The following is a 25531-nucleotide window of genomic DNA, read 5'->3' as shown; positions in this document are numbered from 1 at the left end:
CAGGCTGTGATACCTTCTGCTCAAAGCGTATCCCAGAGCCGTGCGGGACTGCGAATCCTCACCTTTGTATGTTGTAAATATTCGGATGTAAATTTCTGGGGGGGAGGGGCCTATGGTGCATAAAGTCACTAAGATAATAGGTGACACCCTGGTGGTGATATGTACACCTCACAAATATAAAGTGAAGAGATAAAGCGGGAGAAATGGCCCCTAAGGTGAACCCCAGAAGATCAGGGGGCAGCTCGCCACAAAAAGATAAGGGGGCTATGGGTAAACTGGATAAAATATGGAAGTCCCCAGCTGTGGGTATTAAAACTAGAACCCAGAAGGATCTCTCCCCTAGTAAAACAGGCTCTAGATATTCGGTTTTGGAGGTGGAAGAAACAGAGGATAGGCAGTCTGTGTCCCCTATGGGAACTCAGATGTTGGAGGAGATCTTGGGAGGGGTAAAAAAAAATCTAATTGTGCAATTGAGGAGATAAATAAACAACTGGGTGTGGTATCTACTGAGGTATCTCTGATAAGACACGATATGACTAAAATGAGAGATAGGATTTCCAGACTGGAGGAAGAAGCCCTTAAAACAGAAAATAGGAATAAGGTTTTGGAGGAGGAGGTTAATGATCTGAAAAAGGAGAAGATATCCGTCAAAGATAAGCTCACTGACCTTGAAGATAGATCTAGACATTGTAATATAAGGATGGTGGGGTTTCCTGAATGGGCGGGAGGGGGGGGGGACTCTGCTATACAGTTTCTCAGTAGATGGCTGAAGGATGTGATGGGTGAAGGGCATTTTACCCCAATGTTCGGGATTGAACGAGCTCATCGGGTACCAAGGCGGATACCTCCTCCTGGGGGCCCCTCTAGGACAATCCTAATCAAGTTATATACCTCCCAGGATAGGGACACTATCCTTAGGAGGGCAGGAGAGGTGAGGGACCTACAGTACAATGGGCAGAATATTTTTGTATATCCAGATTTCTCCTGGGAGACCCAGAGGAAAAGGGCATACTTTCGGGAGATAAAAAGGCGGCTAAAGAATGCGGGGGTGCCTTTCTCTCTCTTGTTTCCAACGAGACTCCGGGTAGAACATAAGGGAAAGGTAACAATATTTGGAACCCCACAGGAAGTCTCAGATTGGATGGATAAAGAAGGCATGTAATATAAGATACTATTGTGGCATTAGGGGTTGGAAGTAATAGTTGAGTATTAAATCTATGTCTCGGGGGGGAGGGGGGGGGGTGGGGGGGGACCTTGGGGTGTCACTAGGATAGGAATGCATAATAGAAGTACGGTGCATTATGGGGAGTGGGGGGGGGGTGGAGGGGGGAAGGGTAGGGCGAAGGGGGGAGGGAGTGGCACGGGAAGATGGAAAGAGGTGTTTTTTTTTTTTTTGGTTAATATGTCTATGCTTAAATTGTTAGTCTGGAACGTGCGGGGCATGTCGGATAGAATTAAAAAGGGTGCAATCTTTGATTATATTCGGAGGTGCCTTCCTGCGATCATATGTTTAGTCAAGACCCATAGGTCAAGAGATGAACAGATACTACCAAGGAAGTGGGCCAAAGAAGAATATCATTCCAGACTCTCTTCTTACTCCGTGGGAGTATCAGTATATGTCCATAGGAAGGTACCACTCGAAACTAAAAATGCAAAGGTAGACAAGTATGGTCGATACGTATTTCTTTATGGGATATGGGAAAATAGGGCCATTATCTTGGCCTTTGTTTATATTCCTCCACCTTTTAGAGTGGATGTTCTGAGGGACCTCGTGAGTTATAGCGAAAGTAAGACGCACACGGCATTATGGATAGTTGGTGATTTGAATAATGTAATGGACCCTAGTATGGACAGATACAAATTAGGTAGGAATGTAGGGGGAGTGAAACAGCATTGGCGAGGTACTGTGGAGAGATGAATTGGGTTGATGGGTGGCGGAAATTAAACCCAGGAGTAAGACAATACTCATGCTTTAGTACCTCATATAACACTGCTTCCCGAATTGACCTATGCCTTTGTGATAAGAATGCGATGACCTGGACCAGTAGGGTGCAGTATAAAGCTAAAAACCTATCGGACCATTGCCCATTGGTGGTGGAAATTGGAGGGAAGGCAATGGGTGGGAAAAGGCTGGGCTTTCAGCTCAACCCTCACTGGCTAGAATTAGTGGGAGACCAGGACTGGTTTAGACAGGAAATAGAGGCATTCTGGGAGATTAATTATAAGTCAGCAAACCCTCAGGTAGTATGGGATACCATGAAGGCATATTTGAGGGCCCTATACATAGGGCGAATTAATAAAAAGAAAAAGGAATTTTCACAGGAAGAAGCAACACTGAATAGTAAAGTGGCAACATTAGAAGCAGGGATAGATGAGGACAGTGGGGGTGAACGGCTGTTAGAATTGAAGGCAGCTCAAGAGGAATATAAAGAATATCTACTTAAAAAGGCACAAAATAAACTATTCTTTAGTGGGCAATTTAACTTTTTTGAAAAAGGGAAACCAAATAAGACATTGTCAAGATTACTTAAAAATCAAGGTGAGGAATGTGGTATTATGGCTCTGAGGAGGGAGGATGGCAGCATAACTACAGAAAGAGAAGAAATAGCCCAAATGGTTAGCTCTTTTTTCTCCAATCTCTATATAAGTAGTAATATTAATAGGGCTGATGTAGTGGAATTCTTGAGGGGAATTAATATTCCAAGTCTGACAGAGGATGTCAGGAATTCCTTGGATGACCCAATCTCCCTCCAGGAGCTGGAGGAAGCATTGGCATCAATTCAAGGGAATACATCCCCCGGGTCCGATGGCATTCCATTTCAGATATATAGGATATATTCAACCTTGCTACTTCCAAAACTGCTGGGTATCATTAATGAATCCTGGAGGGGGGGGGGAGGTTCTCCCTAAATCAATGTGTGAGGCTAATATTAGACTCATTAAGAAAAAAGATAAAGATCCTTTGGATTTGGGCTCATACCGCCCTATCTCCTTGGCAAGTATTGGCAAGGAGATTAGATATAGTGGTGGAGGTAGTGGTGGGGAATGACCAGGGAGGATTCAGGTCAGGAAGAACGGTCCATGACAATATCCACCAGGTGTATGAGGCAATCCAGAGCGGATCCCGGGGCCCCCGCTCCATCCTGCGTCACTGGACGCTACCAAAGCTTTTGACAGGGTTGAGTGGGGATACCTCTGGGAAGTTTTGAAGAGGGTGGGGGTGGGCCCGAGATTTTTGAGTTATATTCAGTTATTGTATACTAATCCGGAGGCAAGTGTAGTTGTGGATGGAATTCCCTCCTACCCATTCAAACTAAGTAGAGGAACAAGGCAGGGCTGCCCCCTCTCACCCTCTTTATTTTTAATTTATATTGAACCCCTAGCAGCTTGGATAAGAGATAACAATGTCTATGAAGGATTTGGAGTAAATGGAGAAATGAGTAAGATCTTATTATTTGCAGATGATATTCTCCTTTTTGTAACTAATCCACAAGAAAAAATACATTGTATCATTAAGCTGTTTGAGGTATTTGCCCCTTTATCTGGGTTGGAGATAAACTGGAGTAAATCTACTATGCTTCCCCTGGATGAAGATATGGGGGAGATGGTGGGAAGACTATCCGTGCTAAAAAAAAATTAATGTTTCCCCTATCTAGGAGTAAAAATAGCAGCCACAAATGATAGGTTTGTGATTAACAATATACGCCCCCTATTAAATAGTCTAGTGAAGAGAGTAGAAGTATGGATGAAAATGCCTTTCTCTATGTCAGAAAAGATGGTGATAGTAAAAATGGTGGTCCTCCCACAGATCCTTTTTTTTCTTAGTGCCTCGCCAATGTGGATCGGCAAGTGCTGGTTCCGGAAGATAGAAGTGATATTGGCCAGATTGTTATGGGGAAGAAAAAGGGTCCGTCTGAAGTACAGATATTTTATGGCCTCTGAAGATAGGGGGGGATTGGACATGCCCAACTTTCTTGTTTATTACTTGGCCGCACAGTTGGTACGAGTCGTGAATTGCAGGAATTCTAGATATCTGGAGAAGATTGTAGTAGATAAGGAGAAAGAGAACATATATGAGGTGTTGGAATTAGATGAGTATGAGGAGAGCGGTTCAAACAACACGATGCTACTGCATAAATACAGAAAAGTATGGGAAAGATTAAAGGAAGAATTACATATAGAAAATAGTTTTGGTTCACACCCTTATGGAGTAATAACAAATTTAAAGAATTGGTGGATTGTGAGTCAACTTTTTGGGATAGTAAGGGTATAAAACGATTGGAACAAATATTTGATAAAGGACAACTTTTTTCATTTGAGCACATAAAAAGGGGGTATGATATTAGCGATAATGATTGGCTGTACTATTGGCAAGTTAGTCATGCAGTCCATAACATGATAGATAAGGAGATATATGTAGCACAGAAACACAATGTGATAGAAGCACTAATCCAAATAGAGCACTTTAAGAAAAAAGGAATATCAATTTTGTATAAGAAATTAAATAAGGTTATTTGATTAAGGGGGACCGATAGAATTAAGAAAAAATGGTCCGGGATAGTGGGTACTGTGTCTGAAGATGAGTGGGACACTATGGCCCAAAATATAAGTAAGGTTTCTCGTAATATGGAACATAAAATCACACAATTTAAGATACTACACAGGACCCACTATTCCGCGCTTCATTTATATAGGATAGGGGTGAAAATGACGTCACACTGTGTTAAATGTGGTTTGGAGGAAGCGGATTATTTACATAGCTTCTGGTCGTGTGAGAAGATATCTGTGTTCTGGGAATCTGTAATAAAAGAGATAGATAGAAAGTAAAATCCCTGTGAAGGTTACCTCGCACGATAGAGTTTATACTGCTGGGAGCCATTGGTAATATGGGGAAATTTGAGCGCCTGCTACATCGGATTTTATTCTTCGCCAGACTGACCATACTAAGGAATTGGATATCCCCTAAAGAATTGCAGATAGAGGAATGGAAGGAAGGGTTAAAAATCATGAAAAATAAGGAGTTCAGATGGATGAGGAGTAAGAAGGGACAAAGAGAATGTAAAAAAATTTGGAATGCATGGTAGACTTAAACATAGACAACTGTTTATAAAAACAAAAAGATAAGAGAATCCCCCTTTTTTTTTTTCTTCCTCTTTCCTCTTCTCGGTGCCAGTAGGTGGGGTGGGGGGGGGTGTTAATAATGATTAGGTATACTTCTCAGATGTAAACAAGTATAAGTATGGCTATTTGGCCTTTTTGTCTTTTGTCTTTTTTTTGATTGGCGACGTTATATCTGAATTGTACTTTTGTAAATTTTTTATTATTAAAATAAAAGATAAAAAAAAAATTAAAAAAAATCCTATTCAGTGAAAAAAAAGCACTGCTCTCTGTCCACCAGAACGCTGATGTGACTAGAATGTGAAACGCTGTTGGAATGAGCTTTTCTGTGTAACACACACCCAGCGATGTCCGTCCTATGCAGTGTAATGAATGATTTGACGAGCCGCCAAATGGCTGCCAAATATATATAGGGCTATGACATCACTGGCTGCATGTGATTCTGGTTCATCCCGCCTACTTCCCTTCCGGCCTTGCCTTCCTGCCTTCTCAGCGTTTCTTGCCCTATGTACTGACATGTGGATCCACCATTTTAGATGCCCTGGAGCCTGGACCGCAGTAAATGGAGTTTAATGAAGTGATTTGCGCAATAGGATCGCGGCGATATTCGCATTCATTGCGAATCGAATATTTCATGAAATTCGTAACTTCGATTCGCTCATCTCTACTTGTGAAGACTTACAGAAAATATTTGACCTCTGTCATTGCCAACAAAGGGTGAACAACAAAGTATTGAGATGAATTTTTGTTATTGACCAAATACTTATTTCAAACCATAATTTTCATATAAATTTTAGAATCAGACCATGCACAATTGGTGGCTGACTAAATACTTTTTTGCCACACTGTGTGTAATAATTGTTATCTCAAACAAGAGCGACTGGACCATTTGTCACACCCTTTCTGTTACCAGTTGATGTCTATTCTTTTTTTATCCAAGCCAAGCCATCTTCTTCTGAAAGAACAATTACAGACATGTGCATTATAATAAACCAATTTCTTAGAAGATGACTTTTTAGTCAAAGCCATATATGAAAATGAGAGGCAATGCACTTGATTTCCACAACATTAGCAAATACTACTTTCTTTGCAATATAATATACTGTAGAATGTCTTTCATTCTTCTTCAGTCTTTAAAAATCATATTTTCTCAATAACTTGACTGTTAGCTGAAGGGATTGGTCTGATAAATAGCATGTGCTTTAAGCAAGACATAGAAAAAGGTTGAGCTATATTGCTAGAATGGCTCCAGGCAGGATTGTAAAAGGCCTCTGCTGTAAACTTGGAATTGGCCAAATCTAACAAAATGCTAAGCAAAAAATTGACTACATTACAAGAAGAAAGTCCAAATTTGAAAATTTATTATGACCCTAAGGCTAGGTTCACACATTTTATGTCGGTTCCACTCCTGGTTTTGTGTTAAAATACTAAGCTAAATCCTGACTAAAATACTACAGTATCTGTGAACATAGGATGAGGCTAGGTTCACACAGTGTTAAATATAAAAATAAAACTGAAAAATAGGTATAATCTCTTTCAATGACCCTGCTGATCTTATTACCACCTTTTCTGATGTTGTAGCATTACATTTTGATTGTATGACACCCTAGATTTGATTGTTCTTTTGGTTTTGTGATGTTATGCTCAGATTTTTTTCTATTGATATGTTTGAGCGATCATTGCTCCTTTCTTTTCTTACATAATTTTGTATTTCTATAATACAGTTATAAAAAAAAAAAATAGATATAATCTCATGTGCTCTATGAAAGTCTAGGGGAAATGTGCCTACAGTGCACACAAGGTTGGTCATATTCAAAACTCTTCATGTTAAAAATGTTGTTTTTCACACCAAAATTTTGGCACGGAAAAAGTTTCAATCAGATATTAAAAGTGGATGTGATTATGTAAATTTCCCCGCTTTACATGAAATTTTCAAAGGGGTGAGTACATTTTACATAGAAAGTTTCCCACTAGCTCTTTGCTAGTGTAGTAATCACAAAAATGGTTGTAGTTTTTTAGTTTTTTTGGGGGGGAGGGGGGGGGGGGTTGGGTGTGGGGAGGTGTTCAGCTGGGTTCACATAAATCAGGTGTTTGGCACAGTTTCCCTCCAATATGCACCGGAGGGAAACTGATGCTAGAACTGATTCCATTGATTTCAATGGGACAATTCCCAATCATCCAGTGTCTCAATTTTGACGCCCGATGGATTGACATGCCGGAGGGCACTGGAAAGGAGAACCTAGCTTGTCCACTATCCAAAAACAATGGACATCGGATGCCATACAACTGATGACAACTTGTCATCAGTTGTGGCATCAGTTGTGTAGAGATAGAGGCTGAGTTCATCTATGCTGGATGCCGGACATATGTGTACCCAGCCCAATTTAATCAGTTATTGAAAAATAAAGAATCATTATTGTTACGCCGAGCGCTCCGGGTCCCCGCTCCTCCCCGGAGCGCTCACGGCGTCTCTCTCCCTGCAGCGCCCCGGTCAGTCCCGCTGACCGGGAGCGCTGCACTGTCATGGCCGTCGGGGATGCGATTCGCACAGCGGGATGCGCCCGCTTGCGAATCGCGTCCCAAGTCACTTACCTGTCCCGGTCCCCGGCTGTCATGCTCTGGCGCGCGCGGCTCCGCTCTCTAGGGCGCGCGCGCGCCAGCTCTCTAGATTTAAAGGGCCAGTGCACCAATGATGGTGCCTGGCCCAATCTTCCCAATTAGCTTGATTAGTTTCCACCTGTGCACTCCCTACTTATACCTCACTTCCCCTGCACTCCCTTGCCGGATCTTGTTGCCCTTGTGCCTAGTGAAAGCGTTCCCTTGTGTGTTCCTAGCCCGTGTTCCAGACCTCCTGCCGTTGCCCCTGACTACGATCCTTGCTGCCTGCCCTGACCTTCTGCTACGTCCGACCTTGCTTTTGCCTTATCCCTTGTACCATGCCTATCTCAGCAGTCAGAGAGGTTGAGCCGTTGCCGGTGGATACGACCTGGTTGCTACCGCGGCAGCAAGACCATCCCGCTTTGCGGCGGGCTCTGGTGAAAACCAGTAGCTACTTAGAACCGGTCCACCGACACGGTCCTCGCCAAACCCTCTCTGACACAGAGGATCCACCTCCAGCCTGCCGATCCGTGACAATTATTGGAAAAAAATTGTTTAAAAAAATGTTTTTAAAAAGTAAATAAATATGAATTAACCCCTTCCCTTATTAAAGTTTAAATCACCCCCCCCCCCTTTAACAAAAATAAACATATGTGGTATTGATGCGTGCATAAATGTCCGAACTATTAAAGTATAACATTATTTAAGCCGCACGGAAAATGGTGTATACGTAAAAAAAATACCAAAAGTCCAAAATTGCATATTTTTGGTCACTTTGTATATCCTAAAAAAAATTATAAAAAGTGATCACAAAGTCACATAAAAAAAATTTATACCGACAAAAACTTCACAGCACATAAAACAGACAAAACAGATCACAAAACATAAAAATGTGTCCTCACACATCTCCGTATACGGAAAAATAAAAAAGTTATACCGGTCAGAAAATGACAATTTTAACCCCTTTAGGACCCGGGGTTTTTCTGTTTTTGCATTTTCGTTTTTTCCTCTTTACCTTTAAAAAATCATAACTCTTTCAATTTTGCACCTAAAAATCCATATGATGGCTTATTTTTTGTGCCACCAATTCTACTTTGTAATGACATCAGTCATTTTACCCAAAAATCTACGTTAAAACGGAAAACAAAATCATTGTGAGACAAAATTGAAAAACAAAACGCTATTTTGTAACTTTTGGGGCTTCCGTTTCTACACAGTACATTTTTCTATAAAAATTACACCTTTTCTTTATTCTGTAGGTCCATACAATTAAATTGATACCCGACTTATATAGGTGTGATTTTGTCGTACTTCTGGAAAAAATCATGACCACATGCAGGAAAATGTATACGTTTAAAATTGTCATCTTCTGACCCCTATAACTTTTTTATTTTTCCGCTTATGGGGTAGTATGAGGGCTCATTTTTTGCGCCGTGATCTGAAGTTTTTATCGGTGCCATTCTTGTATTGATCAGACTTTTTTGATCGCTTTTTATTTATTTTTTAATGATATGAAAAGTGACCAAAAATACACTATTTTGGACTTTGGAAATTTTTTTGCGCGTACGCCATTGACCATGTGGTGTAATTATTTATATATTTTTATAATTCGGACATTTCCGCATGTGGCGATACCACATATGTTTTTATTTACACAGTTTTTTTTTTAAATGGGAAAAGGGGAGTGATTCAAACTTTTATTAGGGGAGGGGTTAAATGATGTTTATTCACCTTTTTTCACTTTTTTTTTTGCAGTGTTATAGCTCCCTTAGGGGGCTATAACACTGCACACACTGATCTTTTACATTGATCACTAGTTTCTTATAGGAAACCATTGATCAATGATTCTGCCGCTTGACTGCTCACGCCTGGATCTCAGGCACTGAGCAGTCATTCGGCGATCGGACAGCGATGAGGCAGGTAGGGACCCTCCGGCTGTCCTGTAAGCTGTTCGGGATGCTGCGATTTCGCAGCGGCGATCCCGAACAGCTCCCTGTGCTAACGGCAATGATTTACTTTCACTTTAGACGCGGCGTTCAACTTTGAATGCCGCGTCTAAAGGGTTAATAGCACGCGGCACCGTGATCAGTGCCGCGCACTATTAGCCACGGGTCCCACGTTATAGAACGTGAGTGGACTCAGGGCGTACAGGTACGCCCTGGGTCCTTAACAGGTTAAACATACTAATTATCATGCAAAAAGTTACAATTTCTAAACAGAACTAAAACAAAATAAACCTATAAAAGTTGGATATCATTTTTATCGAATGAACCTTCAGAATAAAGGTTTCATGTTTACCGAAAAGTGAACTGCGTAGAAATGGAAGCCGGCAAAAAAAAATTCTTTTGGTTTCACCGTAGATTTTGTAGTGGAATGATTTATGTAATTACGGAGTAAAATTGGTAGCGCAAAAAAAATAAGCCCTTATATAGGTCTGTAGGTGGAAAACTGAAAGCATTTTAATTTTTGAAGGTAAAGAGGAAAAACTAAAGTGCAAAAAGGAAAAAACCCTGATTCCTTAAGGGGTTAATTACCCGGCCACAGTAAGTAGTATAGGTATTTCCACCTGGCCTGCAATTTTAATTGAAACAACCATGATGACACATGTGGTGTTGCAAAGAAAAGAAGAGGAATTTATTTTTATTATTTGATTAAAAAAAAATTGTATTCATATTTCAATAAAAGAGTGAATAACACATTTTCCCCTTTAAAAAAAAAAACTGTAATTTTTATGATTTTCACACTAGCAAAGAGATAATGTGAAATTCACACCAGATATTTTGTTTAAAATGTAATCTTATCCTTTAAAAATGTAATGTAAAACATAAAATGTACGTCACCATGCCTACTTTTGAAAAACTGACATGCATAGTGTAAACCAGTGGGATCAGTCTCATGTAAAACCCTTTGAATATTTAGTGGAAACTTTTTGCAACATAATTCTGCAATGCTTAAAATTTTTAGCACAAAAAGGTTTCAATATATCCCTCAATGTGTTCCCTTAAAGTCTATGAAAGGGTGGCCGTCAGTGCACTCTTTGTACAAAAACACTGCTGTAGTTGTAGCATTGAAACATAAGATAGAAAAAAAACGGCATGTTTTTCTACCTCTTATACTGCAATATGTTAGCTTTCATGTTACAAAGTGTTAGCCCAGCCTCATATTTAAATATGATGTCAGTCTTAGTGTCTGCTTATTCTAGATCATAATATTGATTTTCATAATATTCATAATATTGCTTTTATTCTTATTTTGCTTTCATTAAACCAACTCCTGTCGAGAACATTTATTATTTTGCAAATATAGAATTTCAAGTTAAAATGACACTGGATTAGGGCTAGTGCAGAGATTAAAGGGGTGGCACAAGTGTTTTGAGTTTTTTCTAGTGTGTTTGGTTCAATTAGTTTTCCCTTGAAATAACGTGTTCATAGGTACTTAATCCCCTGCAGATTTCATGCTGTGGATTTCATATTGTAGAATTGATGCGTAGATATGATGCTGCAGACAATCAATATACACTGCTCAAAAAAATAAAGGGAAAACTTAAACAACACAATGTAACTCCAAGTCAATCACAAGACTGTGAAATCACACTGTCCACTCAGGAAGCAACACTGATTGACAATCAATTTCACATGCTGTTGTGCAAATGGAACAGACAAAAGGTGGAAATTATAGACAATTAGCAAGACACCCCCAATAAAGGAGTGGTTCTGCATATGGTGACCACAGACCACTTCTCAGTTCCTATGCTTCCTGGCTAATGTTTTGGTCAATTTTGAAAGCTGGCGGTGCTTTCACTTTAGTGGTAGCATGAGACGGAGTCTACAACCCGCACAAGTGTCTCCGGTAGTGCAGCTCAGGATGGCACTTCAACATGATGGCACATCAACATGAGCTTTGGCAAGAAGGTTTGCGGTGTCTGTCAGCGTAGTGTCCAGAGTATGGAGACGCTACCAGCAGATAGGCCAGTACATCAGGAGATGAGGAGGAGGCCATAGGAAAGCAACAACCCAGCAGCAGAACCGTTACCTCTGCCTTTGTGCAAGGAGGAGCAGGAGTAGCACTGCCACAGCCCTGCAAAATGACCTCCAGCAAGCCACAAATGTGCATGTGTCCACTCAAACGGTCAGAAACAGACTCCATGAGGGTGGGATGAGGGCCCGACATCCACAGGGGGGGGGGGGGGGGGTTGTGCTTATAGCTCAACAGTGTGCCACATTTGCCAGAGAACACCAAGATTGGCAAATTCGCCACTGGCGCCCTGTGCTCTTCAGGAATAAAAGCAGGTTCACACTGAGCACATGTCAGGGACCGTCCAGGGGAAAGGGAGAGTGAGCCCTAAACTGAACCTAAAACCGCTCTCCCTGCCTACTTGCCAATCCACCCTAAACGGTGGATTGACCACTGGGCGCCGGTCCCTCCTTGAACTAAAGTGCAGGGGCCTAAAAATACATACTTATAAATAGTCAGTCACAAACCAGGAACATAACAGTTCAGAGGACAAAGATCAGAGAGTCAGTACAGAGGACATCAGCGGACATGAACAGAGGACTCAGTGGTCATGAACAGAGGAAACTATAGATAAGCGGTCATGAACAGAACTCCAAAGATCTGAATAAAGAACTAATAAACATATAGAGTTCAAAACACCAGACAGGAAAACGGATAAGTCAGAACATACTCCAGAACAAAATAGGAATAAGCTTAATTCCCTATAATAACCTCCGGTAGACAAAAGAATAACAATACCCTCTGAGTCCCCAGGGACAGGTAAACGGGATATATCGCTAAACAGGAATTATCGCAATCCCACATAAAACCTCCAGTAGACACAGAGTCCCCATGGACAGGTAACAGGGATGCCTAGATACACAGAATATATTTATAGAGCACTGTTCATACTGAACACAAGACAGGAATAATCGTAATCCCTTCAGAACACCTCCAGTAGACGCAGGAATAACAATACCCTCTGAGTCCCCATGGACAGGTAACAGGGATGCCTAAATACACAGGATATATTTATAGAACACTATTCACACTGAACACAAGACAAGAATAGCAATCCCTCCGAACACCTCCAGTAGACAAGGAGTTCCCATGGAGCAGTAACAGGGATTTAACATAGAACACTGGACACACAAACTGGACACTCCACTCCACTTATGAAGAAGCCATTAATAATAAATCCAAATAGACTACTGGCCAACGGCACATTCCACAGAGTGGTCAGAAGCTGACCCAGTAGGAAATCAAATATAAAACACAAAACTTCATATAAACGGATACATGAGAAAATACAGTGTGAACAGACAGAGCAAATAGAACACACAAATCCTAAAACCGACTAAACAAACACAGCTTAAAATCTATTAAGAGCATGTCACATAACATTGGCTAAAACCAGAAAATGCAAAGTGCATGCTAAAACAGAGATAGTAGATTAAAAGCTCAAACAAAGAGTGTTTCACCAAGAGCTCCATGCAGCATGTCCAGCAAGTCGGGATATAATGAAGTCACCCACCAGCCCAGAGGCTAGACTGGGCTAACTTTAAATAGACACACCCTAGGTGCTATTGGCTGAAAAATCCAAAAGGCTATTGATTATTCTCTGACCAGGGAACATAAAACTGTTCACACACAACCAAACCAATAGCTGTGTTTGAACACAGGCCAATACAGACATGACAGCACATGTGACAAAGGTGACAGAGTCTGCAGAAGTCATGGAGAACATTCTGCTTCCTGCAACATCCTCCAGCATGGCCGGTTTTGCAGTAGGTCAGTAATGGTGTGGGGTGGCATTTCTTTGGGGAGGCGCTCAACCCTCCATGTGCTTTCCAAAGGGGGCCTGACAGCCATTAGTTACTGAGATGAGATGCTCAGACCCCTTGTGAGACCATATGCTGGTGCGGTCGGCCCTGGGTTCTTCCTAACGCTAGACAATGCTAGACCTCATGTGGCTGGAGTGTGTCAGCAGTTCCTGCAAGAGGAAGGCATTGATGCTATGGACTGGCCCGCCTGTTCCCCAGACCTGAATCCGATTGAGCACATCTGGGACATTATGTCTCGCTCCATCCACCAACATCACGTTGCACCACAGGCTGTCCAGAAGTTGGCGGATGCTTAAGTCCAGGTCTGGGAGGACATCCCTCAGGAGACCATCCGTCATCTCATCAGGAGCATGCCCTAGCGTTGTAGGGTGGTCATATGGGCATGTGGAGGTCACACACACTGAGCCTCATTTTGACTTGTTTTAAGGACATTACATCAAAGTTGGATCAGTCTGTAATGTGGTTCTCTACTTTGATTTAGAGTGTGACTCCATATCCAGACCTCCATGGGTTGATAAATTAGATTTTCATTGATGATTTTTGTGTGATTTTGTTGTCAGCACATTCAACTATGTAAATACGAAAGTAATTCATACCATTAATTAATTCATTCAGATCTAGGATTGTTATCTTAGTGTTTAATTAATTTTTTTGAGCAGTGTATATTCATATCAATGTCTAAAATCCACAGCATCATATCTGCTGTGAATTAAGTACTGTACATGCAAACTTAAGTATTTGTGCTTTGGCTGTCCTGAGAATAGGGAAAAGACCCCTAAGACCACCAACTGCCATTCTGGACTTTTTTTTGTCAACTATATTCAGCACCATTTGGTTCTCTCTCTCTCTGGATCTTTGGATGATGATGTACTACTACAGTAGGTGTCTACAATTTATATATATTTACAGTTTAATTATTTTAACTTTGTTATATTTTTTGTTTTATTTATTTTTTACAATTTGTTCATTCTAGCAATAATTAGGGACAATATATGTCCAAAACACGTTTTTAAACAGCAGCTGAATGTTTTTAAAGCGGATCAAAGAATGTTTTCTAATTTTATGAGAACATTTTGTATTTCAAGTAAACTATTCGACAACTTATCTATTTGATTCAAGGTTACTGCAGTTTCGCTCACCTCTGGCCATCAGTAGATGTCGAGATAAACAAAAAAGTATTCTAACATAAACAGCCATGTACAATACCCTCAGCATGCCTTTAAACTTTTAGTTTAAATGTAGTCTATGTGCATTTGTTCAGAAAACAGACCAAATAAAGTTATTAATCCAAAAGAAGAAATGAAAGTTGTACTCAGATATGGCAATCTTCTTTATTTAAGCAAGGGGCAGATTACAAACAGTGTGGCAGGGGGACATAGAACAGACTGGAGAAATCCTGGCTATAGTTATAATTTTATTATAACTATTATAGTTATAAATATTTGGCTTGTTTCCTCAACATATGTTTTGTGCAGCAGGACTTGAAAGTAGCAGACTGTGCTATTGAGTCCTGAAAAAAAAATCAATGGGAGTAGTACGAGTATATTGCAGTATACAAGAGACAAACCAGTGTCCTGGTCTCTCACCATAGCGTTAATGTTTTTGGGCCCTTTTAGGAAAGGAATTAACAGTTTTGTAGTCTTGTGCAGAAATTTTTACACGGTAACAGTGACACAGTAACATTTTCTGTAATCTGATTTAAATATAAATAGTGTGTTGTATAGTGTTTTATTGTGTTTACATAGCATACTGTACTATTACACAGTATTTATTTTATACTACATTGTATACTATATCCAGCTTTGTTCTTAACCCCTTAAGGACCCGGGGTTTTTCCGTTTTTGCACTTCTGTTTTTTCCTCCTTACCTTTAAATCATAACTCTTTAAATTTTGCACCTTAAAATCCATATGATGGCTTATTTTTTGCATCACCAATACCACATTGTAATGACATCATTCATTTTACCCAATAATCTACGGCAAAACGGAAAAAAAAAAATCATTGTGAGACAAAGTTGAAAAAACCCTGCCATTTTGTAACTTTTGGGGGCTTCTGTTTCTACGCAGTACATTTTTCGATAAAAATGACACCTTCTCTTTATTCTGTAGGTCCATAAAACAAAACAAGGTTTGATTTTGTCATGCTTCTGAAAAAAATCATAACTACATGCAGGAAAATGTATACCTTTAAAATTGTCATCTTCTGACCCCTATAACTTTTAAATTTTTCCGCGTATGGGGTGGAATGAGGGCTCATTTCTTCCGCCGTGATTTGAAGTTTTTAGCAGTGCCATTTTTGTATTGATCGGACTTTTTGATCGCTTTTTATTTTTTCATGATATAAAAAGTGACCAAAAATACGCTATCTTGGACTTTGAAATTTTTTTGCGCCTACGCCATTGTTTAATTAATGATACATTTTTATAATTCAGACTTTTTCGCACGCGGTGATAGCACATATTTTTATTTTTATTTACACAGTTTTTTTTTAAATGGGAAACCATTGATCAATAATTCTGCCGCTTGACTGCTCATGCCTGGATCTCAGGCACTGAGCAGTCATTTGGTGATCAGACACCAGGAGACAGGAAGGCGGACCCTCCTGCTGCGTCTCAGCTGTTCAGGATGCGTACAGCCCCTTGAGCTAGCCGGCAACGTTTTAGTTTCACTTTAGACGTGGCGTTCAACTTTGAACGCCGCATCTAAAGGGTTAATAGTCCGCGGCACTGATCGCGCTATTAGCCACGGGTCCTCACGCCGTGGCCCCGCATTATAGAACGGGAGCGGACTCAGAACATACAGGTACGTCCTTGGACCTTAACCACTTAAGGACCCTTGACGTACGCGTATGTCATGACACCCTGGTACTTAAGGACCCATGACGTACGCGTACGTCATGGAGAATTCCGGCCCCCGCCGCGCATCGGGCGGGGATCTGACTGGGATGCCTGCTGAAATCATTCAACAGGCATCCCGTGCAAAGGCCCAGGGGGTCATTAGACCCCCCATGTCGGCGATTGCGGCAAATCGCAAGTGAATTCACATTTGCGATTTGCGCGATTCCGGGTCATTCCGGGTCTATGGTGACCCGGAATAGAAGGGGGATCGCGGGTGTCCATGACACCCACAATCGCCCTGAAGGGATAGGAGTGAGGTGGCAGACGCGACCACCAATAGCAGATCGGGGGGGTTAACTTTCATTTTCCCCGTCCTGCCCACCCACAATAGGCGGGGCAGGACGGGGAAACCCGACATGGACCGGCGCCGAAGATCCACTTACCGATCCGGAGGCTGCGGGCGATGGAGACCGGCGGACGGCGACGGAGATCGGCGGGCGGCGACGGTAGTGGTCTCTAACTGTAGCCCTCCAGATGTTGCAAAACTACAACTCCCAGAATGCCCAGACAGCTGTTTGGGCATTCTGGAATATGTAGTTTTGCAACAGCTGGAGGGCTACAGTTTGAGACCACTATCTAGTGGTCTCTAAACTGTATTCCTCCAGATCTTGCAAAACTACAACTCCTAGCATGCCCAAACAGCTGTTTGCTGTCCGGGCATGCTGGGGTTTGTAGTTTTGCAACATCTGGAGGGTCACAGTTTGGAGATCACTTTGCAGTGTTCTCTAAAACAAACAGCTGTCTCGGCATGCTGGGAGTTGTAGTTACGTACCTCCAGCTGTTGCATAACTACATCTCCCAGCATGCCCTTTGGTGATCAGTACATGCTGGGAGTTTTAGTTTTGCAACAGCTGGAGGCACACTGGTTGGAAAATACAGAGTTAGATAAGAGAACCTAACTGAAGGTTTTCCAACCAGTGTGCCTCCAGCTGTTGCAAAACTACAACTTCCAGCATGCACAGACCGTACATGCTCTGAGTTGAAGTTTTGAAACAGCTGGAGGTTTGCCCCCCCATGTGAACGTACAGGGTACATTCACACGGGCAGGTTTACAGTAAGTTCCTTGCTTCAAGTTTGGGCTGCGGCAAATATTTTGCCGCAGCGCAAACTCCTAGCGGGAAACTCACTGTAACACACCAGTGCGAACATACCCTAAAAACACTACACTACACTAACACATAATAAAGAGTAAAACACAACATATACACCCCCTTACACTGTTCCCCCCAATAAAAATTTAAAACGTATTGTATGGTAGTGTTTCCAAAACGGAGCCTCTAGCTGTTGCAAAACAACAACTCCGAGCATTTCTGGACAGCCACTGACTGTCCAGGCATGTGGGGAGTTTAGCAACAGCTGGGGGCACCCTGTTTGGGAATCACTGGTGTAGAATACCCCTATGTCCACCCCTATGCAATCCCCAATTTAGTCCTCAAATGCGCATGGCACTCTCTCACTTCAGAGCCCTGTCGTATTTCTAGGAAACAGTTTAGGGCCACATATGGGGTATCTCTGTACTCACGAGAAATTGCGTTACAAATTTTGGGGGGCTTTTTCTCCTTTTACCCCTTATGAAAAGGAAAAGTTGGGGGCTACACCAGCTTGTTAGTGTAAAGAAATAAAAAAATGTACACTAATATGCTGGTGTTGCCCCATACTTTTTAATTTCTCCTGAGTACGGAAATACCCCATATGTGGGCGTAAAATGCTCTCTGGGCACACAACAAGGCTCATGAGTGAGAGCGCACCATGTACATTTGAGGCCTAAATTGGTGATTTGCACAGGGGTGGCTGATTTTACAGCGGTTCTGACATAAACGCAAGAAAATAAATACCCACATGTGACCCCATTTTGGAAACTACACCAATCACGTAATATAATAAAGGGTGCAGTGAGCATTTACGCCCCACAGGTGTCTGACAGATTTTTGGAACAGTGGTCCGTGAAAATGAAAATTTTAATTTTTCATTTGCACAGCCCACTGTTCCAAAGATCTGTCAAACGCCAGTGGGGTGTAAATACTCACTGCACCCCTTATTAAATTCTGTGAGGGGTGTAGTTTCCAAAATAGGGTCACATGTGGGGGGGTCCACTGTTCTGGCACCACGGGGTGGCTTTGTAAACGCACATGGCCCTGACTTCCATTTCAAACAATTATTTTCTCAAAAGCTCAATGGCGCTCCTTCTCTTCTGAACATTGTAGTGCGCCAGCAGAGCACTTGACGTCCACACATGGGGTATTTCCATACTCAGAAGAGATGGGGTTTCAATTTTTTTTTTTTTGGGGGGGGGCATTTTGTCCTATTACCCCTTGTAAAAATTTAAAATTTGAGGGAAAACTAGCATTTTAGTGGAAAAAAAATCATATACACATCCAATTTTCACAAAAAGTCGTCAAACAACTGTGGGGTGTTAAGGCTCAGCGGACCCCTTGTTACGTGCCTTGAGGGGTGTAGTTTCCAAAATAGTATGCCATGTGGTTTTTTTTTTTGCTGTCCTGGCACCATAGGGGCTTCCTAAATGTGACATGCCCCCCAAAATCCATTTCAGAAAAACTCACTCTCCAAAATCCCACTGTTGCTCCTTCCCTTTTGAGCCCTCTACTGCGCCCGCCGAACACTTGACATACACATATGAGGTATTTTCTTACTCGAGAGAAATTGGGTTACACATTTTAGGAAGATTTATCTCCTTTTACCCCTTGTAAAAATTAAATAACTGGGTCTACAAGAACATGCCAGTGTAAAAAATGAAGATTTTGAATTTTCTCCTTCAATTTGCTGCTATTCCTGTGAAACACCTAAAGGGTTAAAAAACATTTTTAATGTCATTTTGAATACATTGAGGGGTGCATTTTTTATAATGGGGTCATTTGTGGGGTATTTCTAATAAGAAGGCCCTTCAAATCCACTTCAAAACAGTGAAAAATTGGAAAATTGCTACTATACTTTGAACCCCTCTGGTGTCTTCCAAAAGTAAAAACATGTCAACTTTATGATGGAAACATAAAGTAGACATATTTTGTGTATGTGAATCAATATATAATTTATTTGGAATATTCATTTTCCTTATAAGCAGAGAACTTCAAAGTAAAAAAAAAATGCAAAATTTTTCAATTTTTTCATCAAATTTTGAAAATTTTCACCAAGAAATGATACAAGTATCGACAAAATTTTACCACTAACATAAAGTACAATATGTCACGAAAAAACAATCTCGGAATCAGAATGAAAGGTAAAAGCATCCCAGAGTTATTAATGTTTAAAGTGACAGTGGTCAGATGTGCAAAATATGGCCGTGTTCTACAGTGAAAATTGGCTGGGTCCTTAAGGGGTTAAGATGTTAAAAGAAGACATGGAACCATTTTAGCTTTTACCTTCTACAAGTTCTCTTTACCCTTTGTTAATTTAAACATTTATTATAATTCATAATTATGAACAGCAGCTGAGTACAGATATATTAAGACTCAGAAAATTTTTCTACTGTACTCCAATCTCTCGGGATTTGAGGCACTAAAAAGCAATTCTGACAGATAACATCATCCAGCAAGTGTCATCCTGACCATGTAAAGTAAAGACACTATGAATGAATGCTGGGAAAACTGTTCTTGACCTCAAAGTCCAATGTCTCCAAGGCCTGGTGATGCACTGTTCTTTACCTCAGGGGTTTGTTCTTGTTTTCTATTTACATTTTAAGGCACATTTTCTTACCCTAACATTGCTTTCGTGTGTGTTGATATAAAGCACAGCAGGTTGCAGCAGTCGTGTCAAATTATATCACTCCACTTTACTGCCTCAATGGAATGTGAAGTTTTGACTGGTACATCCAGAAACACCTAGTTTCCTCCTAGAGTGGTGTATGAGAGTATAAATTTTTTATCCTAACCCAATCTAGCATGTCCTAGTACTAAATAGAAGTTGAGTAAATATTTGTCTTCAATTCTGGGTTGTGAAATCCTCTTGTTTTAACCTCAATGTTTTATTATTTTTTATGAAAATATTTAATAAGTAGAAAGAATACATAATAACTCCTTTATTTATATAGCACCAACATATTTTGCAGCACTTTATAATTCACTCTCAATGGGACTCACAAGCTAAGATTTAAACCCACCCACACAAAATGGGGAAAACAAACAAACTCCATGCTAATGGTGCCCTAAGTATAATTTGAACCCAGAACCACACTGCTATAAGACAATCGTGCTACTAAATACTAAGTCACCATGCTGCCTGAAATAAAAAACAAATTTTCATTTTACTATTCATCCTTTTTTTTTTTATATACTGTAACTGGTCACCTTACAGACACCATAATACATTGAGATGTTTTTCTTTTACCCTGCTAAATACAACAACATTCAGAGAGTTGAACATAGGCCAGAACAAAGCAGAATAATGAGCAGAAAATTGATTGGATCCTCTCTAATTTATTACCAGTTTCAAAAATATTTAATGTTTTCACATAAATCATGTCCATTTATCGACTTTTCTGGTTTGGTATATTTTATGTCTTTATAGAAAGTATTGAGAGAATAAATGACTATTCCCTCAGCAAGTGCAACAAAAAATTTCTGGAAAATAAAAATGTTTTGAATCAATTTCATTACCATAATTTTTAAATATGAAAATAAAACAGTACAGTGTAACTGGAAAATAATAGTCCAAGAGTTTCAAATGTTTTAGTTCCACATATATTATTCATTACAATTTAATTCCAAACAATGTTAAAATTGTAAGTTAGTACCAGCAATTGAAAAACACTTTGTATTATACTTTATTAACACAATTTTTGCACCCTTCAGTGACCTATTAACCCCTAAATTACTGCCTTCCTCTTGCACAATGGCCCTAATTTACTAAGAGTGGAGTAAATAGTTTTCTTTGTGTTTTTTTTTACCAGTCAGATATTTTTCCATGGTTTTTACACATTTTTCCGTATATTTTGCGTGGAATACAAAGTGATCAAAAAGTCCCAAAAGAAAAAAATGATGAGTAATAAAACTACATAAAATGTAAAATCATTAGTTATGGGTAAGATTTAGCTTCCAAACTATTTCATGCAGATTTGAAAATTCTCTCAGCCATCACTTCCATATAAATGTTCGTGGGGTGCACTATTACACTAGTTAGAGTTTGTAGGATCATAACAGTTCTAGTTTATCATGCCAGTGAGTAAATGGACTTGCAGAGTAATGATCACATTTTGATGTAAGAAATTAGATTTCCAGTGGAGACACCTGCATATATTGGATCACCAAAATGTTGAATTATTGACCATATGAGAGATTTAAAACATAAGATTATTTACAATGCGTTGGTTATGACCCTTTCACTTTTTTCACGTTATTACGTTGTGGCTTTATATTATGTATTGTAAAATTGTAAAACCCTGAGTTCTACTTTCCCAGGGTATAGTCAATTAGTAGGGAAAATATGTCCATATGTATAAATATATTCACTGCCTTGTTTCTCTTCTTTTGCAGGTTTTACTTGCATCATTTCAGATAAGAGAAAACAAATAGATAATAACTAAAAGTAATCTTGCCTTAATGATTAGATAACAATAGCTGATTGTATCAGATTTATTTTTAATTTGATCATTACTTAAAGTTTTGGAATTAGTATATATATATATATATATATATATATATATATGCATGCATATGTATATTATAAAAGTTGTCAACATAATAGTTAGGATAATTTGCTCCAATTACATGAGAACCATTATATTCATTTTAAAGTTAAAAATGTTTTTGATGATTATCTGTTAAGAGTAAAGCAATAGATATTTTATTTGTAAAGCAAAACAAAGAACACAGTCCCAGACTTCAAAATACCAATATAATTGATTTGGTTTTCTTGCAAAAGTTTTTTTTAGGACTTAGGCAGTAAATAGCACTAAAAAAAACAAACTTTTACTTACCTCCTGCACTCCCAGCATCACGATTCCTGAAAGAAAACGGAACCTAGCTGGGGACCGGAGCGAGTCACGGGAGCCACCCTGGACCGCAGAAGGTAATTAAACATTTGTTTCAGATGCAATTTACAGCCTAAGTCCTGTAAAAAGCCCCTCTCTCTGGATAATCCATTTAAAATAATACAGAAAAATTGAGGAGGGGACATGAAACATGGTATACAAGTCGTCCTTCTTTAAATAAACTGTTGCAGAAGAGCTTTCCATTTTTCTTTCCTGACACAATGTTGGGGTGACACACCTAATGGTTATAGGTCTTGATAGTTGCAGTAAATTCTTGGTGATACTATTAGAAAACAACTTAAACAATAGATTGAACACAGTATTTATAGCTTTTCCAAAGGTCACTGTTAACTTCATTAGGGGCCCAGACTAGTGATAGTGATGGCTCCACGTACATCTACAAATATTGTTGACTTTACACTGCTTGTCAGACCTTGCCACATTTAATCAATAAGCCTGGTTTAACTTAATAGTGCAACTTTTTATATGTGCCCAGGAACAGGGTCATTACTGCCCTGACCCTTCCCCAGTCTGACAAATATGACCCTCCATACAGACTTCTGGTGCTAACTTGTGTGGCTAGATGACTCAAACACTACTCTTGAACTGTAGCCTCCTTCCAACATCATCCCCATCCCACCAACCCTGCCTCTCTCTAAGTCTGCATTCACATCATGTTTAGGCACTACGGCTGTCGGGTCCAGCTGGGAAATTTCAAAAGCAGAGCTGCCATGTCCCAGCCAGACTGGTGCCGAAACCCATTCACTATAATGAGCCTACTGGAGTCAGATAGTAACTCTGGTTGGGTCATTTTTGCCCTGTATCCATTCTTTTGACTGGGCCTAAATCCATAGTATACTACGGTTTTAGGTCCGGTCACAAAATTGGATGCGGGGCAAAAATGAGCTGACCAGAGTCACTATATGACTCCAGTAGGCTCATTATAGTGAATGGGTTTTGGTGCCAGTCCGGTTGGAAGACGGGAGCTCTCGGTTTCAAAATTTCCCAGGCAGCCATAGTGCCTAAACGTGATGTGAATGCAGCCTAAAGCTGACTCCTCCTCAGGATAACAATAATGCACAGCCGTGCCAGCTCAGTAACAGCCTATACATACTACAACAAGCTGGTTACTTTTTACAGGTTTTTCAGGTCAGTTAACTATCTGCCATGATTCTTTATGACAGCTCCCACCTGTTGGTCCCAAAAAATACACCAGGCAACCCTCCGTGCATATCTACAAAGACTCCAGATGATTCATGTAAACCTTCAGCCCACTGCATACTCTCCAAGCGACAAGCTCACTCTTGCCTTTACTTCCAAACAAATCTTTTTGTTTGCTCCTCTGAGTCCTCTATTCCATCAGTGTTATGAAGAAGCATTTCTACATGACAATGCATACGCCACCCTTCAGTGTCAGGCTCCCCCTGTACTCACACAAACACTTGAAGCTTACTATTGGCTGTCAGTTAAGAAACTTTTCTGGCAGTCAGGCTCTTTGACATGGTCTGAGTACTATGGTCAAATAGTCCAGCAACCTGGCTCCAACAATGTACAGTCATTATGTAACATTACAGAAACATCACAGGATAACGTTAATACTCGCGATACCAGTGTGGCGATTCGATATATTCAGATATATTGCGATACCATCTAGGTGACGATACATCGCGATATAGCCTGATTCTGTCTAAAAAAACAATGTCTTTTACACTTTTATTTAAACTTTAATTATTTTTTTTATACACTCTAGACTTTTGGAAGGAATCATTAGATTCCTCAGACAGATGAATAGAGTTCTATTGAACTCCATTGATCTGCGATCCATTGATAGAGCCTGGTCCAGCCAGGATTTATCAATGACAGAGCCACGGACAGCAGGGAAGCAGAGGTAAGCCCTCCGGCTACCTCCACAGTGGATCGCCCGCCCGCGATCACGCTGCGGGGGGTGGGTGGCGATCCACCCCACTAGCCCACCAGGGCGCATTCACAGATCCTTTAGACGCCGCTGTCAGCTTTGACAGCGCGATCTAAAGGGTTAATAGCCAGCCGCGGCGATCGCCGCATGCTGGCTATTAGCGGTGGCCACCGGCTACTGAGAACAGCCAGGGGCTGCAGAGTATGGAGCGGGCACGAGTCCGGAGCCCGCTCCATACACACTGCAGAGCACCGCATGCTGGATATTAGCTGCGGTGATGCATCAGCCGCTACTGAAATCAGCCGGGGGCCGCAGAGTACGGAGCGGGCACTCCGTACACCCAGAGCGCCGCCGTGGTCAGGTCCGGCCTGCCCAACTCCACATATGTTGAATTTGTATCTCCTGATGCTCGGGACATGCTGTTCTGCAACTTCCGGGTGTCAGGAGATACAAATTTCACATCCCTAAAAGGATTGATTCAAAAATATTTTGAATCGATTAAGTATCGGCAAGTGAAAAATCGTGATAATCGCGCAAATCGATTTTTTCTTACATCCCTAGTTAATACATTACATCAACATTGCATATAACTAGTGTTGCTCGCGAATATTCGCAATGCAAATTTTATTCACAAATATCGCATATTCGGAAATATTCGCGAATATAGCACTATACATTTGAAATTACGAATATTCGTTTTTTTTCACATGCAAATTTTCGCATATGCAAATTTGCTAATTTTTGTATATGCTAATTTCCGTGTATGCAAATTTTCGCATATGCAAAAATAAAACGCAAATATTACGAATATGCAAATTTAGCGAATACATGACGAATATTCGTCCATATATTCGTGAAATATCGCAAATTCGAATATGGCCTATGCCGCTCAACACTACATATAACAAACAATAACAATAAAGCTTATTGTAACAACATTATTTAGTGACATGGGAAAGTAGTGACATGGGAAAAAGACAATGTAAGTGAATGTGCATCTATAAATATTTGAAAGAGCTAAAGGCAAATGACTATGTAAAGAAGTCCTTTCCAGTCAACATCCTTGATTTAAAAAATTGCCTATGTTATGTTCATGTAAAAATGCTAAATATTAGCTTTTTTGCATAAAAATTCTATGCAAAATTTTAAAAAATCAAACTATAATACAAAAACATTCTTATA

The 25531-nt window shown here is 40.3% G+C and overlaps 1 protein-coding gene across 9 annotated transcripts in view; it reads left to right on the top strand.

The window, feature by feature from the left end:
• FSTL4 (follistatin like 4) overlaps positions 1 to 25531 on the top strand; it is a 1659076-nt gene that overhangs the window by 901068 nt on the left and 732477 nt on the right. For 3 of the 9 annotated variants that reach the window (XM_056516585.1, XM_056516588.1, XM_056516586.1), the window contains one exon: positions 21938 to 21989. The exons of the other annotated variants lie outside the window; for them this stretch is intronic. In XM_056516585.1, the coding sequence (XP_056372560.1) occupies position 21989 (1 nt within the window). In that variant the 5' untranslated portion in view covers positions 21938 to 21988. The remainder of the gene's footprint in view (positions 1 to 21937; positions 21990 to 25531) is intronic. 9 annotated transcript variants of the gene reach the window in all.

This window comes from Hyla sarda, chromosome 4 (assembly GCF_029499605.1).
Source record: "Hyla sarda isolate aHylSar1 chromosome 4, aHylSar1.hap1, whole genome shotgun sequence".
NCBI classification, from domain to species: domain Eukaryota; kingdom Metazoa; phylum Chordata; class Amphibia; order Anura; family Hylidae; genus Hyla; species Hyla sarda.
The sequence above is the reverse complement of the archived record's forward strand: the minus strand, read 5'-3'. Positions and strand labels throughout refer to the sequence as shown.